At 39.6% G+C, this 27,987-nt stretch overlaps 1 protein-coding gene across 1 annotated transcript in view; it reads left to right on the top strand.

The window, feature by feature from the left end:
* MOXD1 (monooxygenase DBH like 1) overlaps positions 1–27,987 on the top strand; it is a 95,616-nt gene that overhangs the window by 54,775 nt on the left and 12,854 nt on the right. Inside the window, exons 5-10 of the mRNA XM_006074789.3 lie at positions 16,294–16,473; positions 16,758–16,860; positions 18,291–18,457; positions 19,527–19,718; positions 21,236–21,295; positions 25,714–25,856. Coding sequence (XP_006074851.1) covers positions 16,294–16,473; positions 16,758–16,860; positions 18,291–18,457; positions 19,527–19,718; positions 21,236–21,295; positions 25,714–25,856 — 845 coding nt within the window. The remainder of the gene's footprint in view (positions 1–16,293; positions 16,474–16,757; positions 16,861–18,290; positions 18,458–19,526; positions 19,719–21,235; positions 21,296–25,713; positions 25,857–27,987) is intronic.

Consider the following 27,987-nt stretch of genomic DNA (forward strand, 5'->3'; position numbering starts at 1 on the left):
TCTAACATGTTGCCAATCTGATAGGTGAAAGAGTATATTGTTTTCATTTCCATTTATTTAATTATGAATGCCTTTTAACAACATTTTCTCTATTTGTAACCAGTTGTATATTTTTGCTATGAACTTTTCTTTCATGTAACTTTGCCTTTCTTTACTGGGTTTTTTTGTTTATTTATCAGAGCTTTTTTATATTAAGGTAATAGGCCCTTTTCTTGACATAAATGTTGCAAATACTTTCCTCATTATTTTGGTGATTTAATGTTTACTTATCTTTGCTCAGCTGAGTGTTGCTTCCAATTCTTTCCTCTATTAATCTTTAGTCCACTTCTCCACTGTAGGAAGATGGGTCACTTTAGATAAAATTGGAGTATTCATGCATTTTTATTGCACTGTTCTGCCTCCCCTGTCATTCTGTGATGTGGAGCTATGTTCCTATCAGATATCCCCCACTTCTGCACTTTTGATTTTCCATAAAACATGTTGGTCCTTGTGTGTCTTTCTACTCTGCAGAAATCCAGATATACTCATACCTTTGATGTATGTATTGCTGCATTGAATAGCATGCACTGACTAACAGCATTGTTGGATAAGTTCTCTGAACCATTTTTCTGTACTAGGAAGCAGTAAATCATGTCTATTTTATATAAAGAGTATGCACTTTTGATTCCATGAATTTCCAGAATCTGAAATGCAAGTTAACCTAAAATATTCAATTCATTGTTTAAAAACAGCTTATACTTAAAAGTAAGTTAGAAGTTGCTTGTCAAAGAGTAACTGGCAATATCTAGTCTTGATATACTATTCTCTTAATTACAATACACAGAAATAATAAACACTTTGAAGAAGTCTGCTCCCTGGAGTGAATTGTCAACAAATGGTAAAACAGTGAGTTGCAACTCCAAATAAGCAGAAAAAACTCATATATGAAATTATTGCATCCAATAAAAAATGATAGATTTACTAAGTTGCACAGAATTGTGTAGAGTTTTCAGCATCATACTAAGAGTTATGAGCTAGACATATTTTCTTTGACTTTTTATAATGGATTAGAAGTTGATTTGTATTTACATTTTATACATAAAAACCCTAAGTTTCAGTAAGGTTAAGCAATCTGCCCCAGGTCACACAGCTGGTAAGTGCCAGACATTGGATTCTAAACCAAGTCTTTGGTTTCAGTCTACCACATAGTATTGCCTCCTGAAAGAAGTTCAGAGAAACAAGACAAATATGAGCCAAAAGAATCAGAGAAGGCGTCTGGGGAAAACAAAACCTGGGCTTTCAAGAATGAGTAAGATTTTAATAAGCAGAGTTGAGTAAGGGGGATGTATTGGATGGAGAAAACAGTACTAATGAAATCATGGAGGGAAGAATGAACATGGTGCATGAAGAGAAGTAATTCCTATGGCTGGAAATTCATGCATATTGAGACTGTGTAAGTAACATGCAGCCAATGAAAGAGAGCCCTTGATATCAGAAACCGAAGTGTGGAGTTGATCGGCTATAAGACAGGTAGGGTGGTGCCATCAAATATTATTCTGATTAACAAGGTTAAAAGTGCTGATTTCTAAAGGCGATTTGCCTGGGATAGGGTTGTTGTTGTTGTTATTCAGTCACTAAATTGTGTCCAACTCTATGACCCCATGGACTGCAGCACACCAGGCTCCTCTTTCCTTCACCGTCTCCCAGAGTTTGGTCAAATACATGTCCTTCGAGTCAGTGATGCTCTCTAACCATCGCATACTCTGCTATCCCTTCTCTTCCTGCTCTCAATCTTTCCCAGCATCAGGGTCTTTTTCAGCTCTTAGATTCAGGTGACCAAAGTATTGGCTATGGAGTGTGGTTCAGAAAGCAAACTCCTGTACATTCAAGAAGATAAGTGTGTGGCTATTGCTATAATTCAGGTAGGATGCATAGGAGGTGTGGACTGGGATGAATATTATGACAGGAAAGTTGCTTGAAGGGTATTTTATAGGTGGGAAATACAAAATAGGATGAGCCATATTGCTCTGAAAGTGAAAGTTAGTTGCTCAGTCATGTCCGACTCTTTGCAACCCCGTGGACTGTCCATAGAATTCTCCAGGGAAGAATACTGTAGTGGGTGGCCATTCACTTCTCCAGGGGATCTTCCTGACCCAGGAATCTAATCCGGATCTCCTGCATTGCAGGCAGATTCTTTACTGTCTGAGCCACCAGAGAAGCTATATTGCTTTGGCATATTCTAAATATTTAGTGTTCTCATAAAAAAAAATTGGTTTTCAAATATGTTACATACAGAACCCAAAACTCAGATGTTAGCTATTTTGGGAACTCATTTTTGTGTGTGTTTTTGTTTTTGTTTTTTAAAGTCTTAATTAACAGAGCTTATAACTTAATGCAGATTTGAGTGCTCATCTCAGTTTGCATTGTTTGTCTAAAGAGAGGAAAGAAATGAAGGGTGACAGAAGAAAATTATTGTCATTGACAATTACTATCAGCACCAAACTGATTTTCATTTCAACTGAGCATTGCTTTGTGTTGATTTCAGGCAAATCTGTTAGTCTGGAGATTTATGATGTTTCAAGAACTTCAGCTTCATTGACTTTGGCCCTTACTATTCTATTATTTTCATCCTTGGCCTGTTTTCCCTCATGTTAGGAAAATGGTGGCCTCAACTCTCAACATAACACTTTTTCTTTCACATCGTGGGGAAAGGAGAGGACATCTCTTCCATCAGTCACCATGGAAAAGTCCCTGTGATTTGACCAATTTAAGTTCATGTCAAGGATGGGATCACATAAATGAATTTAGGCCACACAAGGGAAGTAGGAATTGTTCTTTGCCCAGTGGTATAGCTAAGCAATTCAGGATTCTGGTAGGAAAATCTTCTAGGGGAATCAATGCTGGGAGGCAACCAGAAATTATCATTCTCTGGTCTATAATTCTCTACCATTCTAGAATATGAACCATATTATTCAGAAAGTGGGACCCCTTCCAGGGCCCAAAACAGGGCTCTTGTCTCACACTTGGAAATGAATTGTCCAAGGAGACATATGTGCTGACAAAGCAAGAGATTTTACTGGGAAAGGGCACCCTTGGAGAGCAGTAGGGTAAGGGAACCCAGGAGAACAGCTCTGCCACGGGGCTCGCTGTCTTGGGTTTTATGGTGATGGGATTAGTTTCCGGGTAGAGTCCTTCCTGAGTGGTGCACACCTTGTTCAGTGAAGATGGATGACAGTGAGAAGGATTCTGAGAGGTGGTCGGACATGTGATGTCTTCTTTTGACCTTTGCTGAACTCTTCCAGTTGGTGGAGGCTTATTAGTTCTGTGTTCCTTAGCAGGACCTCCTCTTGTAAAACAACATATGCAGATGGTTACTATGGTGCCTGGCCAGCGTGGGCGGTTTGAGTCAGTGTGCTTCCCCTAAGAATATGAATGTCAGAGTCATGTTTGATACCTCTTTGCTTTCTCCTTTGACACCTAACAGAGAGCACACAGTAGACTAGATATAGGTGTGTGGTTTTTTGTGTTTTTCCTTAGTTGATTAGTCGAGTGCATGACTAAATGCAGAGCATCTCTTTGAGAGGAAAGATTTTCAGAGCAAAACGATAAGGAATGTTTATATTCAAAACTGTACATAAACACCCTTGGGTGTCAATGTAGCTAAGTTTCTTTTGGAGAAAGGAGGGAGGCTGTAATTCAGAAAAAGATCTCTGTAGAGAAAATACATCTCAGTCTTACATATACAGATTTAAAATTCAAATCAAGTCTTTTAGCATGTTGTACACCTTAAATTTGCAGTGTTATGTGTCAAATATATTTCAAGAAAAATAAATAAGGTAGTAATGGAGAAAGATTCAAATCCAAGAAAATGTGGTCCAAAAATGCTCTTCCATTACACTATTTGTCTTAGGTTGGGCTTCCAGAAGCAGTCCTTGGAGACAACAATTTATGTAGGAAGGATTGATTAAGGAAGTACCAGGAGAAAACAGTAGGGGGCAGAGTAAGGCTAGGGAAAGAGCCAAGCAAGGATATGATGGCTTTGTAGTTCCAGGTTCAACTTATTCTCAATGTCTTGGCCTGTTTGATCTCTTCTAACAGAATACCACAGACCGGGTGGCTTATAAACAAGAGAAATTTATTTCTCATAGTTCTGGAGGCCGGGAAGTCCAAGACCAAGGCACTGGCAGCTCTGGTGTCTGGTGAGACCCTCTTCCTCAGAGGTGGCTGTCTTTTCACTGCGACCTCACATGAAGAAAGGGACAAGGCAGTGCCCTGGGGTTACTTACAAGCACAGTAATCCCATTCATGAGGATCTGCCTTCATGACCTAAACACCTCCCAAAGGCCTTGTTTGTAGTAAGCTTGGGGGTTAGGATTTTAATATATGAATTTCAGGGCGAGGCACAAGTATTCAGTCCATAGCATATGAAGTATGTTTAGAGCTGTCCCACTTGACCCAAGATTGCTAGACATTCATCCTCCCTTTTCACCTTCCCTAGAGGAATGTACATTATCTTGCACTTCTTGCTGTTTGCAAAGTGAGTGCAAGATTATGCCTCCGAGGAGTCTCAGGGGAAGTAATTAGACATTAGACAACAGAATCTGGATGATGGGTATACAGTAAAGGCTATGGAGACCTGACGTGATCTCGGTGGAGCAGACACTGCCACCTACTACCCTGCCGATAAAGAGGCCAGTGTATCAGTCAGTGTGGTCGTGAGGAGCACCGACTCAGAGTCCAGGCCATAGAAGTTAAACAGGGCTTTGACACCTGGGCAAGTTTCTTCATTTATATGTGTTTTACTTTCCATTTATAGAAAATGTGATAATTCTACTACCTAAGCTCATTATGTTGTTTTGAGGATTAAATGAATACAATGTTTATATGTCTAGTCCAACCTAGATAGCATATTAAAAAACAGAGACATTACTTTGCCAACAAAGGTCCATCTATTCAAAGCCATGGTTTTTCCAGTAGTCATGTCTGGATGTGAGAGTTGGACCATAAAGAAGGCTGAGCACCGAAGAATTTGATGCTTTTTAACTGTGGTATTGGAGAAGACTCTTGAGAGTCCCTTGGACTGCAAGGAGATCATATCAGTCAATCCTAAAGGAAATCAGTCCTGAATATTCATTGGAAGGACTAATGCTGAAACTGAAACTCCAATACTTTGGCCACCTGATGCGAAGAACTGACTCCTTAAAAAAGACCCTGATGCTGGGAAAGATTGAAGGCAGGAGGAGAAAGGGATGACAGAGGATGAGATGGTTGGATGGCATCACTGACTCAATGGACATGAATTGAGCAAGCTCCAGGAGTTAGTGATGGACAGGGAAGCCTGGTGTGCTGCAGTCCATGGGGTTGCAAAGAGTGGGACATAACTGAGCGACTTAACGGAACTGAGTCTATATAAACATGAGTCTTAGAGCCTGATAAAAAGTAAGCACTAGTGTGATGTGACCTGCTCAAAGTCCTGTCACACAGCAGGACACAGTTAATGGCACAGCCAGGAAATGAACTTGGTCTCCAAACCTCCAGGTCATTCAACTACTCTTTACTGGCCATATAGCAAATTTATAAATTAAATAAAAAATTTAAATAAATTTAAATTTATAAAATTAATTTTATAGTTAATTTAAATTTTCTTAGAGTAGCTTGGTGGTCTCTAGTTTATTAAAAATTTCAGTTAACCAAAAATTAATATATAACTATAGATCATGAATAGTCTGTTAAGAATTCGAAGAACAATATATACACTATGTTGTGTTATAAATGTTCTTAAAGGTAATTTTATATCTTTTTTTTTTTAACATTATTGAACTGTTTGGCAAAGGTACCTAGTTAATTCACATGCAGAAGTAAATGACTATGAATCACAATGTTTAACATTTCTCAAAGGTACTTGATATTCACCAAGTAAAACAGGTTTATGTTTAATATTAAGTGCCTTGGAATTTCAGGAATCAATAAGCAAGGGATAGAGATACTTATGTGTGTTAGAGGGGTAGATTTCTCTCCCCGTATTGCCTTTCAAGGGCATTTTATTGAAGTAACTTTGTTATTACCTTCAGTTCAGTTCAATTCAGTCGCTCAGTCGTATCCGACTCTTTTCGACCCCATGAATCACAGCGTGCCAGGCCTTCCTGTCCATCACCAACTCCCGGAGTTCACTCAGACTCACGTCCATCAAGTTGGTGATGCCATTCAGCCATCTCATCCTCTGTCATCCCCTTGTCCTCCTGCCCCCAATCCCTCCCAGCATCAGAGTCTTTTCCAATGAGTCAACTCTTCACATGAGGTGGCCAAAGTACTGGAGTTTCAGCTTTAGCATCATTCCTTCCAAAGAAATCCCAGGGCTGATCTCCTTCAGAATGGACTGGTTGGATCTCCATGCAGTCCAAGGGACTGTCAAGAGTCTTCTCCAACACCACAGTTCAAAAGCATCAATTCTTCTGTGCTCAGCTTTCTTCACAGTCCAACTCTCACATCCATACATGACTACTGGAAAAACCATAGCCTTGACTAGACGGACCTTTGCTGGCAAAGTAATGTCTCTGCTTTTGAATATGCTATCTAGGTTGGTCATAACTTTCCTTCCAAGGAGTAAGCATCTTTTAATTTCATGGCTGCAACCACCATCTGCAGTAATTTTACCCAGATCCAATTATGAGTAATAATTAAAATAAAAGAGTAAAACAAAAGCAAAGTAGTTTTATGTGGCAAGTTTCCTACGAGAAAAAGAGATGTTTTCAGATAGTACTACACAAATGCACACACATATTGATAAATTGATGATATATGGTTAACGGTGTGATTGTTAATCGGTGGCTTCCCCAGTGGCTCAGCAATAAAGAATCATCTGCAACGCAGGAGCCGCAGGAGTTGTGGGTTTGATCCCCGGGTTGGGAAGATCCCCTGGAGGAGGGAATGGCAACCCACTCCAGTATTCTTGCCTGGAGAATCCCATGGACAGAGGAGCCTGGTGGGCTATAGTCCATAGGGTCTATAGTTGTGTCCAAAGAGTTGGACACAACTGAAGCAACTTAGCATGCGCATGATTATTAATCAGGACTCTTGGTTGCAAGTAACAGAAACCCAACCTGAACTAACTTAGGAAATAGAAAGGAATGTAATGACTCATGAATTAAGAGGAAAGGTTGAATAAATAAGCCACAGGATGGTAGAGACAAAGCTGGTTTCAGAAACAGAGTTAAGTATTCAAACCCTACCAAGACTGTCTTGTCTTTGGCACTTTTCTGTGTGCTCTTATTGTATCTCACCACATGCTGGCTTCTTCCGCAGTCTCCACCTTCTAGTAGACAATGCGTTCTTTTTTCATAGTTTGAAAATACAAAAAAAGGATTGATGTGTTGGGCACCAGCCCCAGAACTAGTCAATCATGGCTGCAGGGCATGGTCCCACCTGAAGATGGTAGTTCCTTTGAGAATTCAAGATTGAATTAGGGGATGAATTATTTCCCAGTGGTCTCCTCTCCCTCAATTTCCCCCTTTTCTTCATTTCTTCTATTCATCTCCATCTGATTTGAACATGATTTCCTGGGCTTTAGTTGCCAAGTCCATTCAAGCTGTGGCCCCTTGATAACACATCAACAGTGTTTTGCTTTGAACCCTGAACTATTTCAGGCTGGATTACCTGTGGGACAGTGATATCATTCTCTTGCTCAATTTGGTTGCCTCTTAAAAGTCAGATATATTGTCATTCTCAAAGAGCTTTGCCCAGCAGGGATGGGGATAGAAGGGAGAAAGGGAGGCAAATAGTCATATGACCTTATAATCATCTATCTGCACTGCTAGTTCTGGCTGAAATGTTCTCATAGGCTGCATCACTTTATCAACCAGATGCCCTTTGGCTAACCTTTGTCAGAGATGGTTTACCTGCTTTACATGGACAGCAACCTATGCCTCGTGTGGGTACATAGAATGGGATGCCAGGGACAAGAACAGGCAAGAACAGTATGAGGATTTACAAAATTTCCAGCTCATTACAGATTCCGCCCATCACCTCTTTCCTTTTGTTTTAATTTTTAATTTATTGAACTGCAAGTTGGCTTTGGAGAGCTGTGTTCCACACATGTTTTAACAAGTCACATCTTAAATGGGTAGACATAGAAGAATAAATAAAGGAAAATTGCTCATAAGAGCTCTAATAACCTGTTTTTCTCACTGATCTCACTATTCCTAGACCAATCAAGAAGGGTATTTTATCTCCCCCATTTTTTAACCCTCCTAAAATAAAATCAAAAGCAAGATGCACATATATTTGGCTATAGATAATGAATCCTTTTTTTATTTTGAAATCATTTTAGACTTACAAAAAATAGTTGTAAAAATAGTAGATTTTCCTAAGTGGTAATATCTTATCTTCCTTAGTTTGATTATCAAAACCAGGAAATTACCCTTGAGACAATATTATTAACTCACCCATGTGCATGCCAACTTGCTTCATTCATGTCCAGCTCTTTGCGATCCTATGGACTGTAACCTGCCAGCCTCCTCTGTTCATGGGATTCTCCAGTCAAGAATACTGAAGTGGGCTTCCATGCCCTCCTCCAGGGGATCTTCCTGACCCAGGGATTGACACCACATCTCTTGCATCTTCTGCATTGGCAGGCAGGTTCTTTACCACTAATGCCACCTGGGAAGCCCCAAACTAACCTACGGACCTATTCAGATAAGAGGAAATGATGTATATTTGTGATAAGTTCATGTCACAAACAAGTGCAGAGACAACCATGACCTAGCTACAAATGCACACATCTGAAAATTGTTAGTTTTTTATTTAAAAATTGAGATGGGGGCTGTACTAGATTCCTAGAGCTTCCATAATAAACTTGAAACAGCAGAAAGTTACTCTCTCAGAGCTCTGGAAGTCAGAAGTCCAAAATCAAGGTATTGGAAGGGCCATGCTTTCTAAGAAGGTTCTAGCAGAGAATCCTTCCTTGGTCCTTCCAGTTTCTTATGCTTTCTGGGGTTACTTGGTTTCTGGCAACTTGACTCCCATCTCTGCCTCTGTCTTCAGATGGCCATCTTCTCTGTGTATCTGAGTCTGAATCTTCTCCTCTCTCTTCTCTAAAGACACTAGTCATTGGATTTAGGACCCATCCTCAGCCAGTGTAAACTCATCTTAACTAATTACAGGTGCAAAGACCATATTTTCAAATAAGGTTACATTCTGAGGTTCTAGGTGGATGTGAATTTTGCAGGAACACTGCTTAACCCAGTACAGGGGAATTAAGCAAAAAATAATTTTATTTTACAAGTGTTAGTATTGAGGTCATTGGTATTTGAAAGCTAAGAAAACATGGTTATACTCAGGTTATCTTTTTTAAAATTCATTATTCATTTATTTTTGGCTGTGCTGGGTCCTCATTGTCGCACATGGGCTTTCTCTAGTTGTGGTGTGTGGGCTTCTCACTGTGGTGGCTTCTCTTGTTACAGAGCGTGGATCAGGGATTGAACCTCTGTCCCCTGCATTGACAGGCAGATTCTTAATCACTGGACCACCAGGGAAGTTCTTAGGTTACCTTTTAAAGGTAGCACTCGCTAGACTTTGTGATTGCATCTCTGGGAGATGGTGGAGGAAGTGGGATGTAGCCTAGGTCACTGAAGTTGTGAAGATCAGGAAATTAGGAGGCTATGCATTTGATGACTCAGCCTCCTTAATGCTGGCCTAATGGAAAAGGGAGTAGTAACTTCATTTCCATTCAATGAGTAGCTATTAAGCAGTCAGTGTGTTACAAGGACTTTGCTTTGACCTGGCTAAAGAGAGTAAGAGAAGATGGGTTCATGAGGAACAGTATAGGGGCTTTTTGATGCTCAGGAACATCAAAAACAACAATCAATAACACTGCTTTATGGTCAGTGTTAATTTTCATCTTGATCTTGGCTATGCTGAAGAAGACTGAGCGCCAAAGAATTGATGCTTTTGAACTGTGGTGTTGGAGAAAACTCTTGAGAGTCCCTTGGACTGCAAGGAGATCCAACGAGTCCATTCTGAAGGAGATCAGCCCTGGGATTTGTTTGGAAGGAATGATGCTAAAGCTGAAACTCCAGTACTTTGGCCACCTCATGCGAAGAGTTGACTCATTGGAAAAGACTGATGCTGGGAGGGATTGGGGGCAGAAGGAGAAGGGGACGACAGAGGATGAGATGGCTGGATGGCATCACTGACTCGATGGACGTGAGTCTGGGTGAACTCCGGGAGTTGGTGATGGACAGGGAGGCCTGGTGTGCTGTGATTCATGGGGTCGCAAAGAGTCGGACACGACTGAGCGACTGATCTGATCTGATCTGATGCTTAGCCGCTCTCGTTTTTTCTCCTTTTTATTGCTAAGTCTTCTCAAGAATACCCCAAAGTTCCATTTTCTTGAACTAACTGAAGGGACTGTTTTAATGTTTAAAATCCTTCAGGTTAAAGACTTCCCTCTCTTTTTATCTGTGTTTTGGTTCCTGGGCTGTTTTTTAGTTTGCACATAGGCTAACAGATAACCCACAGCTGCTAGACCATCCTTGCTTGGCTTGTTGCATATGAAGGTGGGAGTACAGGCCTACCATCTGTTCTAGGTCTGTCAATTTCACTTATGTACAAGAACACAGTGATCAATGACATAGTTTAATATTTGGTGCATTGCCACCTACTTCCATAGGCACTTTTAAATTATGTTTTTTAAAATTTATTTCTTCTGCCAAACTCATAGTCAGCTTAAAAGCAAAATTCACTTAAATGTTCATTGCAGTCTCAGAAATACCAATTTATTTATATTTGTGTGCCTTATCTTGCCGTGACCTTCTGTGACAATTTCTATCACTGCAATATTTTTTTGAATAGAGGAAACTTTTGGGATTCCCATTTTGATTGTGATGATAATGTGACATCTGTGAAGTAGGAATCAAAATAAGAGATCCTTTCTAAGTGCTTCCCCTTATAGTAGTGATAGATAAATAAGCATTACAGCCTTGTTTGTCTCCAAAAATTTTAAATACAGAAGTATAGAACTCCACCATTGATTCAAATCAGGCAGTGATGCCAAAGGAAAACTCTTTCCCGTGGACCGTTACCAGGAGCACAAGAAAGAGCTGTGCTGAATGCTTGTGTTCTGCCACCAAGCAGCGTGAGTCATGGAGCTCTGTGCGCTTCGGTCTCCTTCCTCAGATGGTGCTCGCCTGTCTCTGCCTCACTCTTCCTTGGTGTAAAGAAGGATATCACAGCAGGGGATAAAACGCAAGTGCTGTGACTGCTTCAGATGTTTGTGGAATGGTCATGGCAGCAGAAGATACTATGCAGTGGTCGTTTGGTGGGTGATTGGTAGCCATGCGCTGGCAGCACTGGGTTTTGTAAGCATGACAGGAAGCTTTGTGGGAAATTCTACCCCATACCGGGTGCCATGAGCCAATGGCCCTGTCCTGCATCAAGCTGTTCACATTCCCTGGAACTTGGACTCTGCGCTAAGTGGGTTATTCCTGTCCAGAGGGATATTCTTGGTGTCTCACTTAATTATCCCCCATGGTCAACTCAAAATTCTCTATCAAGAAGTTCTCCTCTTTTCAAGAGTTTGATAGCTCATATTTTTTTCTGGTGGCCTCTTGGCTCACATGGTAAAGAAGCTTCCTGCAATGCAGGAGACCTGGGTTCTATCACTGGGTTGGGAAGATCTCCTGGAGAAAGAAATGGCAACCCACTCCAATATTCTTGCCTGGGGAATCCCATGGAAAGAAAAGCCTGGCGAGCCGCAGTCCATGGGGTCACTAAGAGTTGGACACGACTGAGCGACCAACATTTCAACACTTTATTCAGTAGTTATCCTTACATATTATTCTCAGGCACTTTTCTTTCTTTGTCTCTCAATCTCACAACAGGAAACAAAAACAAAAACAAAACATCTTTTTTCTAAGGACTTTGCCTCTTGCAAGGCTTCTTATATTTCCCAATGAACAGTACCTGGGTTTGCATGCAGTAAGTTTCCTTGTTGCTTTGTGGGTGTATTTTTCCAAGGAAATCCACATTTTCTAGGCTGTACTATCAATTTGTAACCTGGGGGTTGGATTGCAATTTAATTCTCCTTGAAGCCTTCACTGGGTTTCCAGGTGAGACCTTGTTATTTGCCCTCCCACAAAGGCCATAGTCTGTCTCCTCTCCCTAGAGACCAGGGCATGTGGACAGGGTGGCAAAAGAAGGCAGGAGACTCCCCAGGCATGAGGCTCCCTCCCAGTGTGGCGCTGCTCCCTTGATGGCAGCATTGTGTGGGGATTTTCAGTAGTGGCTCCCGAAGCACTTCCTGGGGCTGACTCCCTGGTGTCATCCCCCTCTTGCTGACAACTGTCGGCAACTTGACTACGTGAACCCTTTCATCCGCCCACTCACTGGCAGCAGCTTCCAAGGTTGTTGGCGATCTCCAACCTATCTTCCTTCAATAATGTGTTGCAATTCAAAGAGTACTAACTTAAGGGGTTAGACCAGCCTAGTTTCAAATCCCCATCTACCATTTCCTAGCCATGTTTGGATTTGTTGCAGAATCCTCCGAGTCTCAGTTTTCTCATCTGTCAAATGGAAACAGTTAACATTTACCTTATAGATTTGTTATAAATAGTAAGTGAAATATGTGAAATGACTCAATAGTGGCTGGTAGGTAGGAGGTGCTAAATAAAAGACAGATGTTACTATTGTCATTCCTAGAGTGCTTTGTGAGCTTGGCAACTTGGTGTTGGTTTCAGCACTCACTTTGTATATAAAAAAGCACTTATTCTTTCAAAATTAATTATATTGGAGTTGCTTTACAGTGTTGTGTTGGTTTCTGCTGTACAGCAAAGTGAATCAGCCATGTGTGTACATATATCCCCTCTTTTTGGGATTTCCTTCCCATTTTGTTCACCACAGAGCACTGAGTACAGTTTCTTGAGCTACACAGTAGGTTTTCATTAGTTATCTATTTTATGCATAAAAGTCACTTACTCTTAAAAGTTTTTTGTTTTTTATTTTAAGAATTTTTAAAGTTATTTGAAGCTCCTTTAAGCACCATCCAGCCTCACATAATCTGCCCCCTTGCTCTCTAGTGCCCTCTTGTGGTGCCTCAGTGAAAGCCACTAGTTTCTGCAGCAACCTTGCTGTGTGCTGTGCTTAGTCACTCAAGCGTGTCCCACTCTGCAGCCCGAAGGACTATAGCCCGCCAGGCTCCTCTGTCCATTGGATTCTCCAGGCAAGAATACTGGAGTGGATTGCCATGCCCTCCTCTAGGGAATTTTCCCAATCAAGGGATCAAACCCAGGTCTTCCACATTGCAAGTGGATTATTTACCTTCTGAACCACTAGGGAAGCCCAGGGTAGCTGCCCTGGGAGAAGCCAATCCTCATTTGCCCTTAGGGGCTCCTATCCAGAACCTAGATAGTAGAGCTCAGTACAGCCTACAGGGTTTGGCTTGAACTTAGAAAGAAAAGAAAGTGAAGTCGCTCGCTCGGGTCTGAGTCTTGGAGATCCATGGACTGTAGCCCACCAGGCTCCTCTGTCCATGGAATTTTTCAGGCAAGAGTACTGGAGTGGTTTGCCATTTCCTTCTCCAGGGGATCTTCCTAACCCAGGGATCAAACCTGGGTCTCCCAAATTGCAGACAGACACTTTACCATCTGAGCCACCATGAAAACCCCTAGGCACATAGCAAAATCTTCACATGTGCCTGAATATTTAACTAAAGACATATTAGTAGTTCCCTGTCCCCCTTGGAGTACTGATGCACCCAAATAAGTATCAGTTCAGTTCAGTTCAGTTCAGTTGCTCAGTCATGTCCGACTCTTTGTGACCCCATGAATGGCAGCACGCCAGGCGTCCCTGTCCATCACCAGCTCCCGGGCCCATCGAGTCAGTGATGCCATCCAGCTATCTCATCCTCTGTTGTCCCCTTCTCCTCCTGGCCCCAATCCCTCCCAGCATCAGGGTCTTTTCCAATAAGTCAACTCTTCGCATGAGGTGGCCAAAAAAGCGCCTTCCCTGTTGGCTCAATGGTAAAGAATCTGCCTGTCAAATTCAGGAGCTGCTGGAGACATGGGTTTGATCTTTGGGTTGGGAAGAATACCTGGAAGAGGAAATGGCAACTCTCCCCAGCATTCTTGCCTGGAGAATCCCATGGACAGAGGAGCCTGGCGGGCTACAGTCTATGGGGTTGCAAAGACTCAGACACGACCGAGCATACATGCACACACACACACACACACACACACACACACACGCAAATCAAATTTGACATGGAAACTATAATCTCAGAAAATCCTGGACTGCCCTTCTGTGTAATTGTTATATATTATGCAACCATGTGTGAACAGTAACTGTCATTTTGAAGCAAAATAGAAAACAGTTTCTGTCTTCAGGGTATACAGTCCTCTAGAGATGAGTGCAAGCACAGCCACGTGCAAGGTCATTTTCTGTGACTGTGATGTTAAAAATGTACTTGTGGGTTAGGCATAGCAGGGCTCACTATTCCACACAAAACAAAAGCTGGATTTAAAAATTCAGACCCCCTGGCTGCCCATTCAAATCTCTACCTAATGCCTACTGCTTCTCTCTTTGGCTGCCTTGACCTTTCCTATTTAAAAAAGTAAGAATGAATGAGGGACTATATAGAAAATCAAAATGGCAAGACTTAGGAGGAAATAGCTGAAAAGACTTCATCTTTTTATGCCTGGCGACTTCACTTTCGCTTTCCACTTTCATGCATTGGAGAAGGAAATGGCAACCCATTCCAGTGTTCTTGCCTGGAGAATCCCAGGGACAGGAGAGCTTGGTGGGCTGCCGTCTATGGGGTCGCACAGAGTCAGACACGACTGAAGTGACCTGGCAGCAGCAGCAAAGCAAGGTTTTTAAATAAATTGTTTGCATTTGAGTAGTTAGGGCTAAAAGCACAAGCATGGACGAGCTCTAAGACAGCAAACTCTTGAAAACACACAAAGGATCACTTTGTCAGATGAACAGAAGGCTCTACGAACCCTGTAACCAGTGGCCACCCCTATAGTCCAGCTAAGCCTAGTATGGGATTTGTCTACCTTCTCTGGCAGTAAGGCTTTTTGAGGTGTTAGAATGTGCTTAGCTCATTCTGGTTTCCTGGACAGTGTTCTGAAGGGAATTTACAGAAAGGACAGTCGAAAGAACATAGTCACCTTACTCATGCTTTCAGGACCAACATCACCACTCATTCTGTTTTCACCAGTTCCCAGTTTCCTTCTAATTTGAATCACTACACAGTGATTCAGTACAGCACATCACTACAGTGACTTTTTCTCTCCTAAATTCTAATGGTAAAATTCTTATTAGAATTTGATTTTAATCACTAAAATAAAAGTGTCCTTTACTGAGCCTGCCTTTGTGCCTAGTACTATGCTCTGCACCATATAGATGATAGATAGAAAGATAGGTATTACTACCTCCAGTGCATGTGTGCTAAGTTGCTTCAGTTGCATCTGACTCTTTGCAACCCTATGGACTGTAGCCCGGCCAGGCTTCTCTGCCCATGGGATTCTCCAGGCAAGAATACTGGAGTGGGTTGCCATGCTCTCCTCCAGGAGATCTTCCCAACTCAGGGATTGAGCCCATGTCTCTTAAGTCTCCTGCATTGGCAGGCAGGTTCTTTACCACTTGTGCCACCTGGGAAGCCCCAATACCTCCAGTAGGGATGGACAAAGATAATATTTTAAGGGAGACTGAAGGAGTTTATGCCTGTGTGATTTTTTTTTTCCTCTGTGAGAGGGAGACAGAGATGGAGAGATAGAGAGTGCCAGGCAAAGTAAAGCCTGGAAGAGAGCAAGCAGGTTTTGAAACAGCTGCTACACAGAATGTTAAGGGAAACAATGAGTTTAAAAAGCAAACAACACATTAGTAAAGTCCTTCCCAGGTGGTAAAGAATCCACGTGCAGTGCAGGAGATGTGGGTTCGATCCCTAGGTCAGGAAGATCCCCTGGAGGAGGAAATGACAACCCACTCCAGTATCCTTGCCTGGAAAATCCCATGGACAGAGGAACCTGGAGGGCTACAGTCCATGGAGTCACAAAAGAGTTGGATTCGACTCAGTGACTTAACAACAACGATTCTTAGAGAAGTGAATGGTTATTGCATCTTTGCTCTTGCCATTGTCCTTGCCATCATCATCAGTTATCATCTCCAGAACAAATTATGCTTCAACCACACAACAGTTACACAATTGAGAAAACTATTACTTTGAAAAACCGATGATCTTTTATGCTAGTTTCATGCCTATGGGAGGGTGTTGAAGGGTTTTTATTGATTGCATCGTCCCTCTCACCTGTGCTTGCTTAGGTTGAGCCCGTGATTCAGAAAGGCCACGAGAGTCTGGTCCATCACATCCTGCTCTATCAGTGCAGCAGCAACTTCAGTGACAGCGTGCTGGACGACGGGCACGAGTGCTACCACCCTAACATGCCCGATGCCTTCCTCACCTGTGAGACCGTCATTTTCGCCTGGGCCATTGGTGGAGAGGTGGGACCACTGATTACTGAGATGTAACAAAGTTAACTGATCACTTTTCCCCCTACGATTCTAACACTTCTAAGTAAAACTCGATGTACGCTTTTTGATATGAGGGTGGGTTATTTTTCTTTCCACAGGAAATCATTATTTCCTTAAGCCATTTTATTTGATCAACTATAGATTAATACAGTTGTAGAATGTTGAAATATCATTGAGAATGTTTGGTTTTTGAATGGAGTAGAGCTCGGAGGGACTTTCACAGAACACTGTGTCATGGAATTGTGCTCTTTTAGGGTTTTTCCTATCCACCTCATGTTGGATTATCCCTTGGCACTCCGTTAGATCCTCATTATGTGCTCCTGGAAGTCCATTATGACAATCCAACATATAAGGAAGGTGAGTATTTTTGTATACATTCTACCTATGATTTTTAAAAGTTTTGTAACTTTTCCCTTTATTTTAACAGAGTTAAACAGACTTCAAATAAAATAGCATTTAATGTTGTAAAAAAAATTAACCTATACATTTATCATCCAAATTAGGATACCTTTTAGGGTAGAAAAGGGCACTATAAATAATTACACGGGGACAGCAGTCACTGGCCAGCAATGAGCCAGGCAAATGGGCACATGTGGTCACTAATCTTAAAAAGCCATTTGGACATTACTTACCAGAAAGTAGAAATATAGACTTTTCCCTTTACGGTGTAAATTAGTCTGAAATACATGGTGCTTATGAAGCATTTTCTTTCTAAAAGCACGTATGAAAAACTACCATTCATCACACTAGAAAATATTAAGCATTTTGCTGTGTTGACACTGCAGTTGACACTGGTGTAATATGATGTTGAAATGTGGGGCAAGTATTCACACCTGAATTTACTATGTAATGTCCCCATGCCAAAAACTTACAGGATTCAATATGAAATTATCAATAAAAGAAACTCAAGGTTATGATTTTACACTGATTTGTGCAATTTTTCAGAAAATACTGAGCACCAAGGATGTGCTGGATCTGTGCTTAATGACATAAGGTCCTCACCTTCAGGGATATTATAGTGTAGCGGGAAAGGCAAACAATAAAATAATCACAACAATTAATACCAAATTATTTATATGCTAATTGATCCAACGGGTCAGTTTACAGGTAGGTAAGTCACTGTTGCAGAAATGAGTCAATTAATTTCCAAGTGGAATGGATTTATGAAGTGTTTGGGGCCGAACCTCTCCCTCCTTAAGATAACTGTGTCACAGCAAGAGATGTATCTTATCTTTCCTCCCCACCATGCCTGTTGTTATGCTGTTCACATCATAGATTCTTAATAATTGTTTGTTGATTATATGACTGATGAATTATTAAAAGACTGGTGATAAACTATAAAGAAAGTTAATTATTAATATTTTTCTCCATCATCACATGGTTTCTAGACCAAGTAGTTTTCACCTCTATGTAAATGTTACTGAGCTTCACCTCAAAACAGTATCAAATAAAACTTCTGTTGAGTTACTATATATTCTAATGAATGACTTAGAATTTTTATTTCTGTCTTCATGTTAGATAATTGTGGAATATATCATTAGATAATACAAACGTGTCTCCCATGGTAGGCTGTGTAAGTTTTCTTTGTGAATCTGGATGTTGCCTTTCATTAATCTCTGCTTGTATTCCTTTCCCTTGTGAGACTTTAAGGAAAATCATAAAATAAATGATATTTATTTATAAATAAAATATATATAAAAATAAACCTATATCAGCTGAATATGGAAAACTTTTTCAAGTACTCAAGCTCGCTTTTAATTTTTCTCGTCTAAATGCTCTTGTTCCAGGCTTAATAGATAATTCTGGATTGAGATTATTTTATACGGCAGATATAAGGAAATACGATGCTGGGGTGATTGAGGCTGGCCTCTGGGTAAGCCTCTTTCACACCATCCCTCCAGGCCTGCCCGACTTCCGGTCTGAGGGCCACTGCACCCTGGAATGCCTGGAAGAGGTATGGTGTGTCTGCTCTGTGAGCTGCTCTTCCTAGATTAATCTATGTTTGTAGAAACTATGTTTGGAAAATTCCAAGTTTATTACTAATCTTTTTCTTGTTGTCATGCTATGAAATGATTGTTTACAATTTTAGCGAGACCTTTATTGCTTTTTAAAATCCTGAAGGCTGCAGGAGTGGAATTTTGGTGTTTTCCTTCCTTTCCCTTCCTTTGTTTGTTTCATATTGGACACTTCATTTTATCTTTTACGGTTTCAGCCTTTGTGTAGTCCCCTTTTGCTTTCTCAACTTTATTTTTTATTCATATTTGTTTTCTCCATGATTTATTTTCATTTTTTCTCATTTTCTCTGATTTATAGCTACCGACCCTTCTTTAACCAAATAGCAAAAATAACTAATATAAAATACATATTGGATAAGAGAAAACTATATATAAGTATTTTATAATGGCTGCTTCATTCATAGTTCTTTTTTTCTTGAATGAAAGTATTTCAACATGGATCGTATTCTTTAAAAATTATAGGATATTGTGGTTGTAGACAGTATGGAAGACTGGTAGAATGGAAAGGTTATGCTCTTCTGAATTATTTAGACTATTTAGACCATGAATTAAATTGCCATGACATCATTCTCTAGCTGTAGGACTGTGAGCAATTCATTTAATTTAATTCTCCCAGTTCAATTTTCTTATCTGGAAAAGTGGGAGTAGATTCTCCCTTTAAGAGTTTCAATTTTCAAGCTACCAAAATACTGGATTCTTTTTGCCAGAAGCTGTAACTGTTTGCTCACCTCCTAAAAAAAGAAAAAAGAAAGATAAGAAAAAAGAAAGATAGAAGTGATCAGTTGGTCCTTAGCAAGCATTAGTTCCTTTTCTTTCCTCCCAGCCAGTATTGCTTCACAAAGATAGGAATAAGTCAGGAAAAATCCAAATTATAAATGTCTGACAGCTCATGTGTTGACTTAAATTGTGTTAGCTTTTTTTCTCAGTTGTCCCTCCAAGTCTGTTTTAAGGTGAACTGTCTGAACTTGTTTGGACACCTAATCAGGTCTCCCCCTGTATCTCCCGTAGGCTTTGGAAGCTGAAAAGCCAAGTGGCATCCATGTTTTTGCTGTTCTGCTCCATGCTCACCTGGCAGGCAGAGGCATCAGGCTGCGTCATTTTCGCAAAGGGGAGGAAATGAGATTACTTGCTTATGATGACGATTTTGACTTCAATTTCCAGGAGTTTCAGTACCTAAAAGAAGAACAAACAATCTTACCAGTATGAATGTTTTTATTCTTTATCAGTGAATGTCATCAAAATCCTGAGACATATACCTGCTGAGAATTAGCCAGGTTTCTCCTGGTGTAATGAGTTGCTCATCCTATCCATAGCTTCAAAGCCACCCAACCATGGCTGTTGCATAACCCTCACGGGATGTGTTTGATCTGTTTTCCAAAATTGAAACTTGTTTTTCTTACTATTCCCAGGGGCAACTCAAGTTGTTGATTTCAAAGGAAATAAAACTTAGGTTTTGTGCTCTAAGCACCATTTTCTAGACTCCCCAGTTAGTAATCCCTTGGCTTGCAGTTCTGGTAATGGTAAGATCAGAAGTTTTGAAAGTTTCATTGCAATAAAAGTGAATATAAGATCTTTTTTCCTTTTGACTAAGGTATTAGGACATAGCTAATTATATTACTGTGTGTAACCCGGCTGGCAACCATTCTTGAGGTTCTGATGAAACAACACAGAAAGGAATCTTATGCCTTCCAATGATGAACAATTTAAAAATTTTATGATGCTTCATTTTGTCAAATTTTTTGACATTGAGCTCAATAGTTATACAAGTTCCTACCCTAGTTTTCTTCTTAAAAGTCAGATATTTATACTATTTATGAAATGAGAATAATAGCAATATCTTTTCAACATGCAGTAATTCCCTGGTATACTCTGGGAGAATACCAGAATATCTGGAAAGATGAAGTTTGAGTGAACTCAAGATTCTTAAGGACTACACTCCATTTTATGGTGGTGTCTGGTGTTGGGGCTCTCTAACCAGCTTTTTTTGGGTTGTCTCAGAGTTCCTCAACTGATATGTCATGAGAGGATATAAATGTTGAAATACTGATTCCTCCCTTTGAATATCCAGGCAGCGAGGACAAATCTGAGGGCCATTACCCAGAGCTTGCTGCTTCTGGTCTGTAACTAGCCTGTCCACTTACCTGACCAGGAGCCATAAAAAATTAGTTTCTTTATGTGCAGTACTGTTCAAAAGGTTGAAAAGTACTGGAAAAAATAAGTTACTAGTAATTTGCCTCACAAGTCTGTTTTACGAAAATAAATACCTGATTAAGGACCTTTAAAGTAAATAATGTAAATAAGAAGATAATCACAGTAACTAGTATCTGTGGCCAACACTTAAGAAGTGTTTAATCTGTACTTAGAACTAAATGTGTGTTCTGTCATTTAATTTCCTCACAACAGCTGTGTGAGATAAGTGCTATTTTTATCATTATTTTTTAGATGAACAAATTGTGCCCAGATGATTCATTTCCTTACCTAAGGTCATGCAGCTAGAACATTGTGGAGTCTGGCCTGAACAAAGAGAGCCTTATTTGTTTGTTTGCTTGCTTATTATGCTAGCAAACCTAGAATTTAATAGATCAAAAGTCTACTCTTGAGTCAAATTACTTAATGCATGCATTCATATAGCAGATTAAACTGTTGGCCTACAGATGTGTTAGATAAATAAAACAGCATGAAACTCCAATCTGAAAGCTTCCACTTTTATGTTTTAGGGAGATAATCTAATTACCGAGTGTCGGTACAACACAAAAGATAGAGCCCGGATGACTTGGGTAAGAAGAATTTTATTATTAAAATTTATTTGTGGAGGGGGAGAAATAAGCTTTTATTTTAGAGCAGAAAAAAAGAAAAAGCATTCCTATTTGGAAGCAAAATTCCTGACTGTCTTGAACATGAAACATCGTAAAAGTGAAATCAGAGCTGTTTTAAGATTTTATCAGATTAACTAATGATATTATGGTAATATTTGCAGTGCAATTTATTGACTCTTTCATGAAAAGCTATCCTTAATCTTTTAGTTTTTCCTCACCGAATATTATTAATAAAAGACCTGTGGTTACTAATGACCATGCACATGAGTCTGGACTTAGATGAATCAAAACTTCAAAAAGAAATGAATTCCATGACCTTAGGGCTTCTGACCCAAAGAGAAATCTGGTTCCAGCAGATTTACTGGGGAGTTCTGCCAAACATTCAAGAAATAAATCTCTCATGTCTTCCTCAGTCTCTTCCAGGGAACACACAAAAAAGGGGGAAACACTTTCTACCAACTCATTTTATGAAGTTAGCATAATCTTAGTAATGAAACCTGACATGGGCAGTACAAGAAAGGTCAACAACACACACCAGTTGGAAGTCACATTGACAATGTATTGACAAACCAAATCTCTCATTATATAAAAATGAAAGTTAGGACTGATTTGGGTATAACTAAGTGATGTAAAATTAGTTTAATTAGAAAATACATTAATGCCATTATACATTAAGAGATTGAAGGAAAAAGACTTATGATTATCTCAATCAGGGCAGAAAAAGCACTCATAAAATTTGTCAGTCATGGGGGTAAAAAAGGACATTTATCAAACTAAGAATAAGAGAGAATTTCCTTAACCAGCTAAAGATTAGCTGTGAAAAATCTGTAGAAAATATCAAGCTAAATGAAAGGCTAGAAGTATTTCTTTAAAATCAGGACAAAACAAGGATATTTATTATCACTGGTTTTATTCACTATCATAGTAGAAAAGAAATAAAATGAAATACGAAGATCAGAAAGGAAGAAGCAAAGAAGTAAAACACATTATTCACAGATATTGCCATTTTCCACATGAAAAACCTCCCCCAAATTGATATACCTAAAGTTAATTATATTTTAGAATGCAGTAAACTATCTGAAGAAACTGTAATTTAAGACTATAAATTCTATAGAAATAAAGTAAAATTAGATGTGTTTGATCTCTGTGAAGAAAATTATTAGTTTTTAAGACATTAAAGGTCACCTAAGAGATTGAGAGACTGTGTTCATGGATAGAAGGCTCAGAAAAAAAAAAAAAACACAAAGATAATCCTTCTTTATAAATTGGTTTATAAATTTGATGTAATTCATAAAGCTTATATTATTTGGGGTTTTGCTGTCTAACCAAGAAATCTTCCCTTAGCCAAAGATTTTCTCCTATTTAAAAAATTTTTCTAAAAATATTGCAGCTTTTTTTACATAGAGCAAGTTAATTATAAAATCTACATAGAAGAGCAAAGGGTTAAGACTTGGCAAGACTCTACTAAAAGAATAAGATGAGAAACAAATTACTAGATATGAAAACTTACTTTCAAGCTATGGTGATTAATAGTGTGGTTTGAGTCCAGAGTTAGAACAGTGGAATGGAATAGAGATTCTGGAAACAGACCTACAAACCCCCTGTATGGAAACTTGATTTAGGATAGAAATTGGTATTCAGGTAAGTGAGAGAGGATGGACTTTTCACTAAAGAATTGCTGGTACAATTGCCAGATGGCAAAAATAAAATTACATCTTTATCTACCACAATTCACACATAAAAATAATTTCCAGGTAAATTAAATATTAAAATGTAAAGAATAAAATTTTAAAAACTTTAGAAGAAATAAATATATATATAAATAAATGTATATTATATATATATAACTTTATGACTTTGGAGTAGGTAGGAACTTCTTAAAATATGAAAAGTACAAACTAAATTAGAAGATTGATGAGTTTGTCTACTTTAACACTTTTGGTCACTTAAAAAACACTATTAGGTGAAAAGATAAGATTTAAACTGAAAAAAAAATTGCAACGCATAACGCATTAGTATCCAACATTTAAAATAAATTCTATAGATCCATAAGACAAGCATAAGACAAACATATGATAGAAAAAGAGCAAAGTGTGTCCTTCACTGGGCGTTGCTGTTGATGTCAGGGAATGACTCACTTAAAGTCATACTCTCTTCTCCAGCAACCAATGACTGGTTGATGTGAGAATACAAAAGATTGATTCCCTTCCTACAATTTGATGTAACTCTGACTAACCATCCAAGCTCAAAGGTAGATTAAATATATTTACTGAGATGTCAGTTGCATCCTCATTTGTAGATCAGCTTCTCCTTTTACCCAACCCTTTATCAAGTGCAAGGCATGATGTTTTGCAATTTGTAAAATCATTGCATATTAGCCACTATACTACATTAATGTGTAGCTATGAACACTACTTGGAGAAGGAAATGGCAACCCACTCTAGTACTCTTGCCTGGAAAATCCCATGGATGGAGATGCGTGGTGGGCTATAGTCCATGGGGTCACAAAGAGTCAGACACGACTGAGCGACTTTGCTTTACATTTTTAACTTTTTATGAACACTACTACTGTGTTTTCCATCTTCACTTTTGAAGGATAGAGGATTTGCTGGATACAGAGTTCTTGAATAATTTCTTTTTTCTGGAGCACTTGAATATGTAATTCCAATATCTTTTTGTTACTTCCATCATTTACGATAAAATGTCAGTTGTCCATTGTATTGTTCTCTGTATGCAATATATCATTTTGCTTTGCCGCTTTCAAGATTTTCTTTTTGTCTTTGGCTTTCAGCAGTATGACTATAAAGTGTCTAGGTATGACTTGCTTCATAATTGTCTTTGGCATTTGTTGAGCTTCTTGGGTCTGTAAGTTAATGTTTTTCACTAAATTTGGGAGGATTCCCACCATTTTTTTCAAATAGTTTTTCTTACTCTTTTTTCCTCTTCCTTCTCATTCAGGGCCTTCGGTTGCATGAAGTGAAAGTGAAAGTCACTCAGTCATGTCTGACTCTTTGTGACCCCATGGACCATGCAGTTCATGGAGTTCTCCAGGCCAGAATACTGGAGTGGGTAGCCTTTCCCTTCTCCAGGGGATCTTCCCAACCCAAGGATCGAACCCAGGTTTCCCGCATTGCAGGCGGATTCTTTACCATCTGAGCCACAAGGGAAGCCCAAGAATACTGGAGTGGGTAGCCTATCCCTTCTCCAGCCTATCTTACCATCCCAGGAATCAAACCAGGGTCTCCTGCATTGTAGGCAGAGTCTTTACCAACTGAGCTATCAGGGAAGCCCATTTTAGTTGCATACATGGAACATTTAATATTGTCTTACAGCTCTCTTGGGTTGTTTTTTTACCTAGTTTAGTCTTTCTCTCTTTGTTCTTTGAGTTGGGAGATTTCTAGAGATCAATCTTCAAGTTCATTACTTCCTTCCTCTGCCATCTAAAGTTGCTATTGAGCTCATCCTGTGAACTTTTAATTTAGTTATGCTGCTGCTGCTGCTAAGTCGCTTCAGTCGTGTCCGACTCTTTGCGACCCTATAGACGGCAGCCCACCAGGCTCCCCCGTCCCTGGGATTCTCCAGGCAAGAACACTGGAGTGGGTTATAGTATCTTTCAAATCTAGACTTTTTATTTGGTTCTTTTTTTGTGGTTTCCTTTCTCTGATGTTATTTCTTATTTTTTCACTCATTTTTAGCTCATTTATCTGTAATTGAACATCTTTCTGTAGCTCTTTCAACATGTGTGTGTCTGTTTTTAAGTCTTTGCTAAATCCAGCATCTATATCCTTCACAATAAATTTCTACTTCTGAATACAGGTCATAGTTTCCTGTTTCTTTTCATGTTTAATAACTTTTGGTTGAAAATTGGACATTGTAGATAATATATGGTAAGCAACTCCAGATTCTGTTCTTCGGAGGATCTTTGATCTTTTTTTAATTAGTCCACTATTTACATTTAGATTCAAAGTGTGTAATCTGTTTCCCCTGTGGTATGCAGATGCTGATATTTATGACAACAAGATTATAGAAAATTCAGTGCAATCAGGCAAAGATTCCAGCACACTGACTGATGGGTATCATGTTGCTAAACATCCTCGGAAACGTTCACCATAGTGAGAGCTTTACACCATAAACAGAACTTTGAGGAGATTATTAGGTTATTTAAGAAAGATAACTTTTAAAGAGTTGGAAATAATTAATTTTAAAAGTGCTACTATCTTTTTGAAAACCAAATTGTCATTTAGGTGATTATTTTTCAGCTTTAAGATGGGTTACATTTCAATATTGGAAGAAACTGTGTAACATTTGTGGTTTGTGTGCTGTAAGTATTAGAGTTGGTGGAACATATACTTTTTTAAGTAAAATATCTCCATTTTCAGGGAGGATTAAGCACCAGGAATGAAATGTGTCTCTCATACCTTCTTTATTACCCAAGAATTAATCTTACTCGATGTGCAAGTATCCCAGACATCATGGAGCAACTTCAGTTCATTGGTGTTAAGGAGATCTACAGGCCAGTCACGTAAGTAGTAAATGGATTTCATGATGGGGATAAGGGTGGGCTTTATTTTCATTTTAGATTCATCACCATGTTATGGGATTCCTTTATGTGCTGTTCTGTTTGATTATTTTCAGCTGAGGCGTCCAGGTGACCATCTTGTTTGCTATGTCCAAGGTCTTTCAGACTACTCTTAGGTTCTCTAGTTTTCTAGGAAGACCTGAAGGATTCAGCATGTAATTATATTCATGGGTCCGTGGGGTCGCACAGAGTCGGACACAACTGAGCGACTTCACTTTCACTTTCAACACATATTATAGTGAAAGACTATAAAAAATGAACCAAAGGAAAAAGTACATGAGGCAAAATCCACAGGAAACCAGGTACAAGTTTCCAAGGCAAGCTTTCAAGAAACCCCTTCCAGTGGAGTCTCACAGAATGTGCTTAATTCTACCAGCAGCAAATTATGACAACACAGATGAAGTGTTGTCAATTGGAGAAGCTCATTAGAGACTCAGAATTCAGAGTTTTTATTGGGGGCTGGTCACATAGGTGCTTTCTGTTTGGAAAATACCAAAATTCCAGACTCCCAGAAGGAAAGCAAGTATTCAACATAAGCAGCATCATTTATACAGACAGTCTAGGTATGGTAAATTATGCTTATCATTTAGAGAAAGTTCTATGTTAGTAGAGAAAATTGTTTGCTATTAAGTTCCCTGATGCCAGCCAAAGGTCAGCCTTCCAAGCAGGTGTTCCTAGGATGTCAGTCTCAGGCTTGCTGTGTTAATTCTTTCTGCATAGTTGTATATGATAGGAATGACTTATGGCAAAATAATAAACAAGATAAATATTATTCTTGCTCCCTTGAGATTGTATATTAGAGAGGGTAAGAAGTACTAAGCAAATAAACATATAAGATTTCAGATGTTGAAAGATGTTATGAGAATAATTGAGACAATGAAGGAAGTGTGTTTTTGTTCTCAGCTGGGTGGTGAGAGCTTATCTGGGGAGCTGTCTTAGTCCCTTTTGTTTTAACTACCACAGACAGGGTAGCTTATAAACAATAGAAATTTGTCTCTCACTGTTCTGGAGGTTGAGAAGTCCAAGATCAAGGTTCTGGCGGATTCAGTGCCTGCTGTGGACCCAGCCAGCCATCTTTTCACAGTGATCTCCCCTGGCACAAAGCTCAGGGAAGCTTTCTCAAGCTGCTTCTATAAGGACACTAATCCCATTTATGAGGACAGACTGTTCCAAAAGCCCCACCTCTTAATAACATCACCTTGGGTGTTAGGATTTCAACACTTGAGTTTGTGGGGCGGGGCGGGGACACAAATATTCAGTCTATATCAGAAGGTGATGTTTGAACAGAGACCTAAGTGTTGAGGAGCCAGTCATGGAAAGATCTGCAAGTATACTCTGCAGAGAGAATGAGGCCAGCATGTTCAAAGAACAGCAAGAAGGTGAGTTTGGCTGAAGCAGAGGGTGGGCAATAAGTGGGAGGTATAAGAGCAAGGGGGACCAGACAGTGTAGGACTTTATAGGCAACAGAAGGACTCTGGGTTTTAAATGCAAAGAGAAGCTCTTATAGGGTATGGTGCATGTGTGCTAGTTGTTTGGTCGTGTCCAACTCTTTGCAACCTCATGGACTGTAGCCCACCAGGCTTTTCTATCCATGGAATTTTCCAGACAAGAGTACTGGAGTGGGTTGCCATTTCCTACTCCAGGGAATCTCCCCAACCCAGGGACTGAACCTGAATCTCTTTTGTCTCCTACATTGGCAGGCAGATTCTTTACCATTGTACCACCTGGGAAGCCTTCTTATAGGATCAGTTCAGTTGCTCAGTCATGTCCAACTCTTTTTGAACCCATGTACTGCAGCACACCAAGCTTCTCTGTTCATCACCAACTCCTGGAGCTTGCTCAAAACTCATATCCATCAAGTCAGTGATACCATCCAACCATCTCATCCTCTGTCATCCCCTTCTCCTCCTGCCTTCAATCTTTCCCAGCATCAGGGTCTTTTCCAATGAGTCAGTTCTTTGCATCAAGTGGCCAAAGTATTGGAGCTTCAGCTTCAGCATCAGTCCTTCCAATGAATATTCAGGACTGATTTCCTTTTGGATTGACTGGTTTGATCTCCTTTCAGTTCAAGGGA

This window comes from Bubalus bubalis, chromosome 10 (genome assembly GCF_019923935.1).
Source record: "Bubalus bubalis isolate 160015118507 breed Murrah chromosome 10, NDDB_SH_1, whole genome shotgun sequence".
NCBI lineage: Eukaryota > Metazoa > Chordata > Mammalia > Artiodactyla > Bovidae > Bubalus > Bubalus bubalis.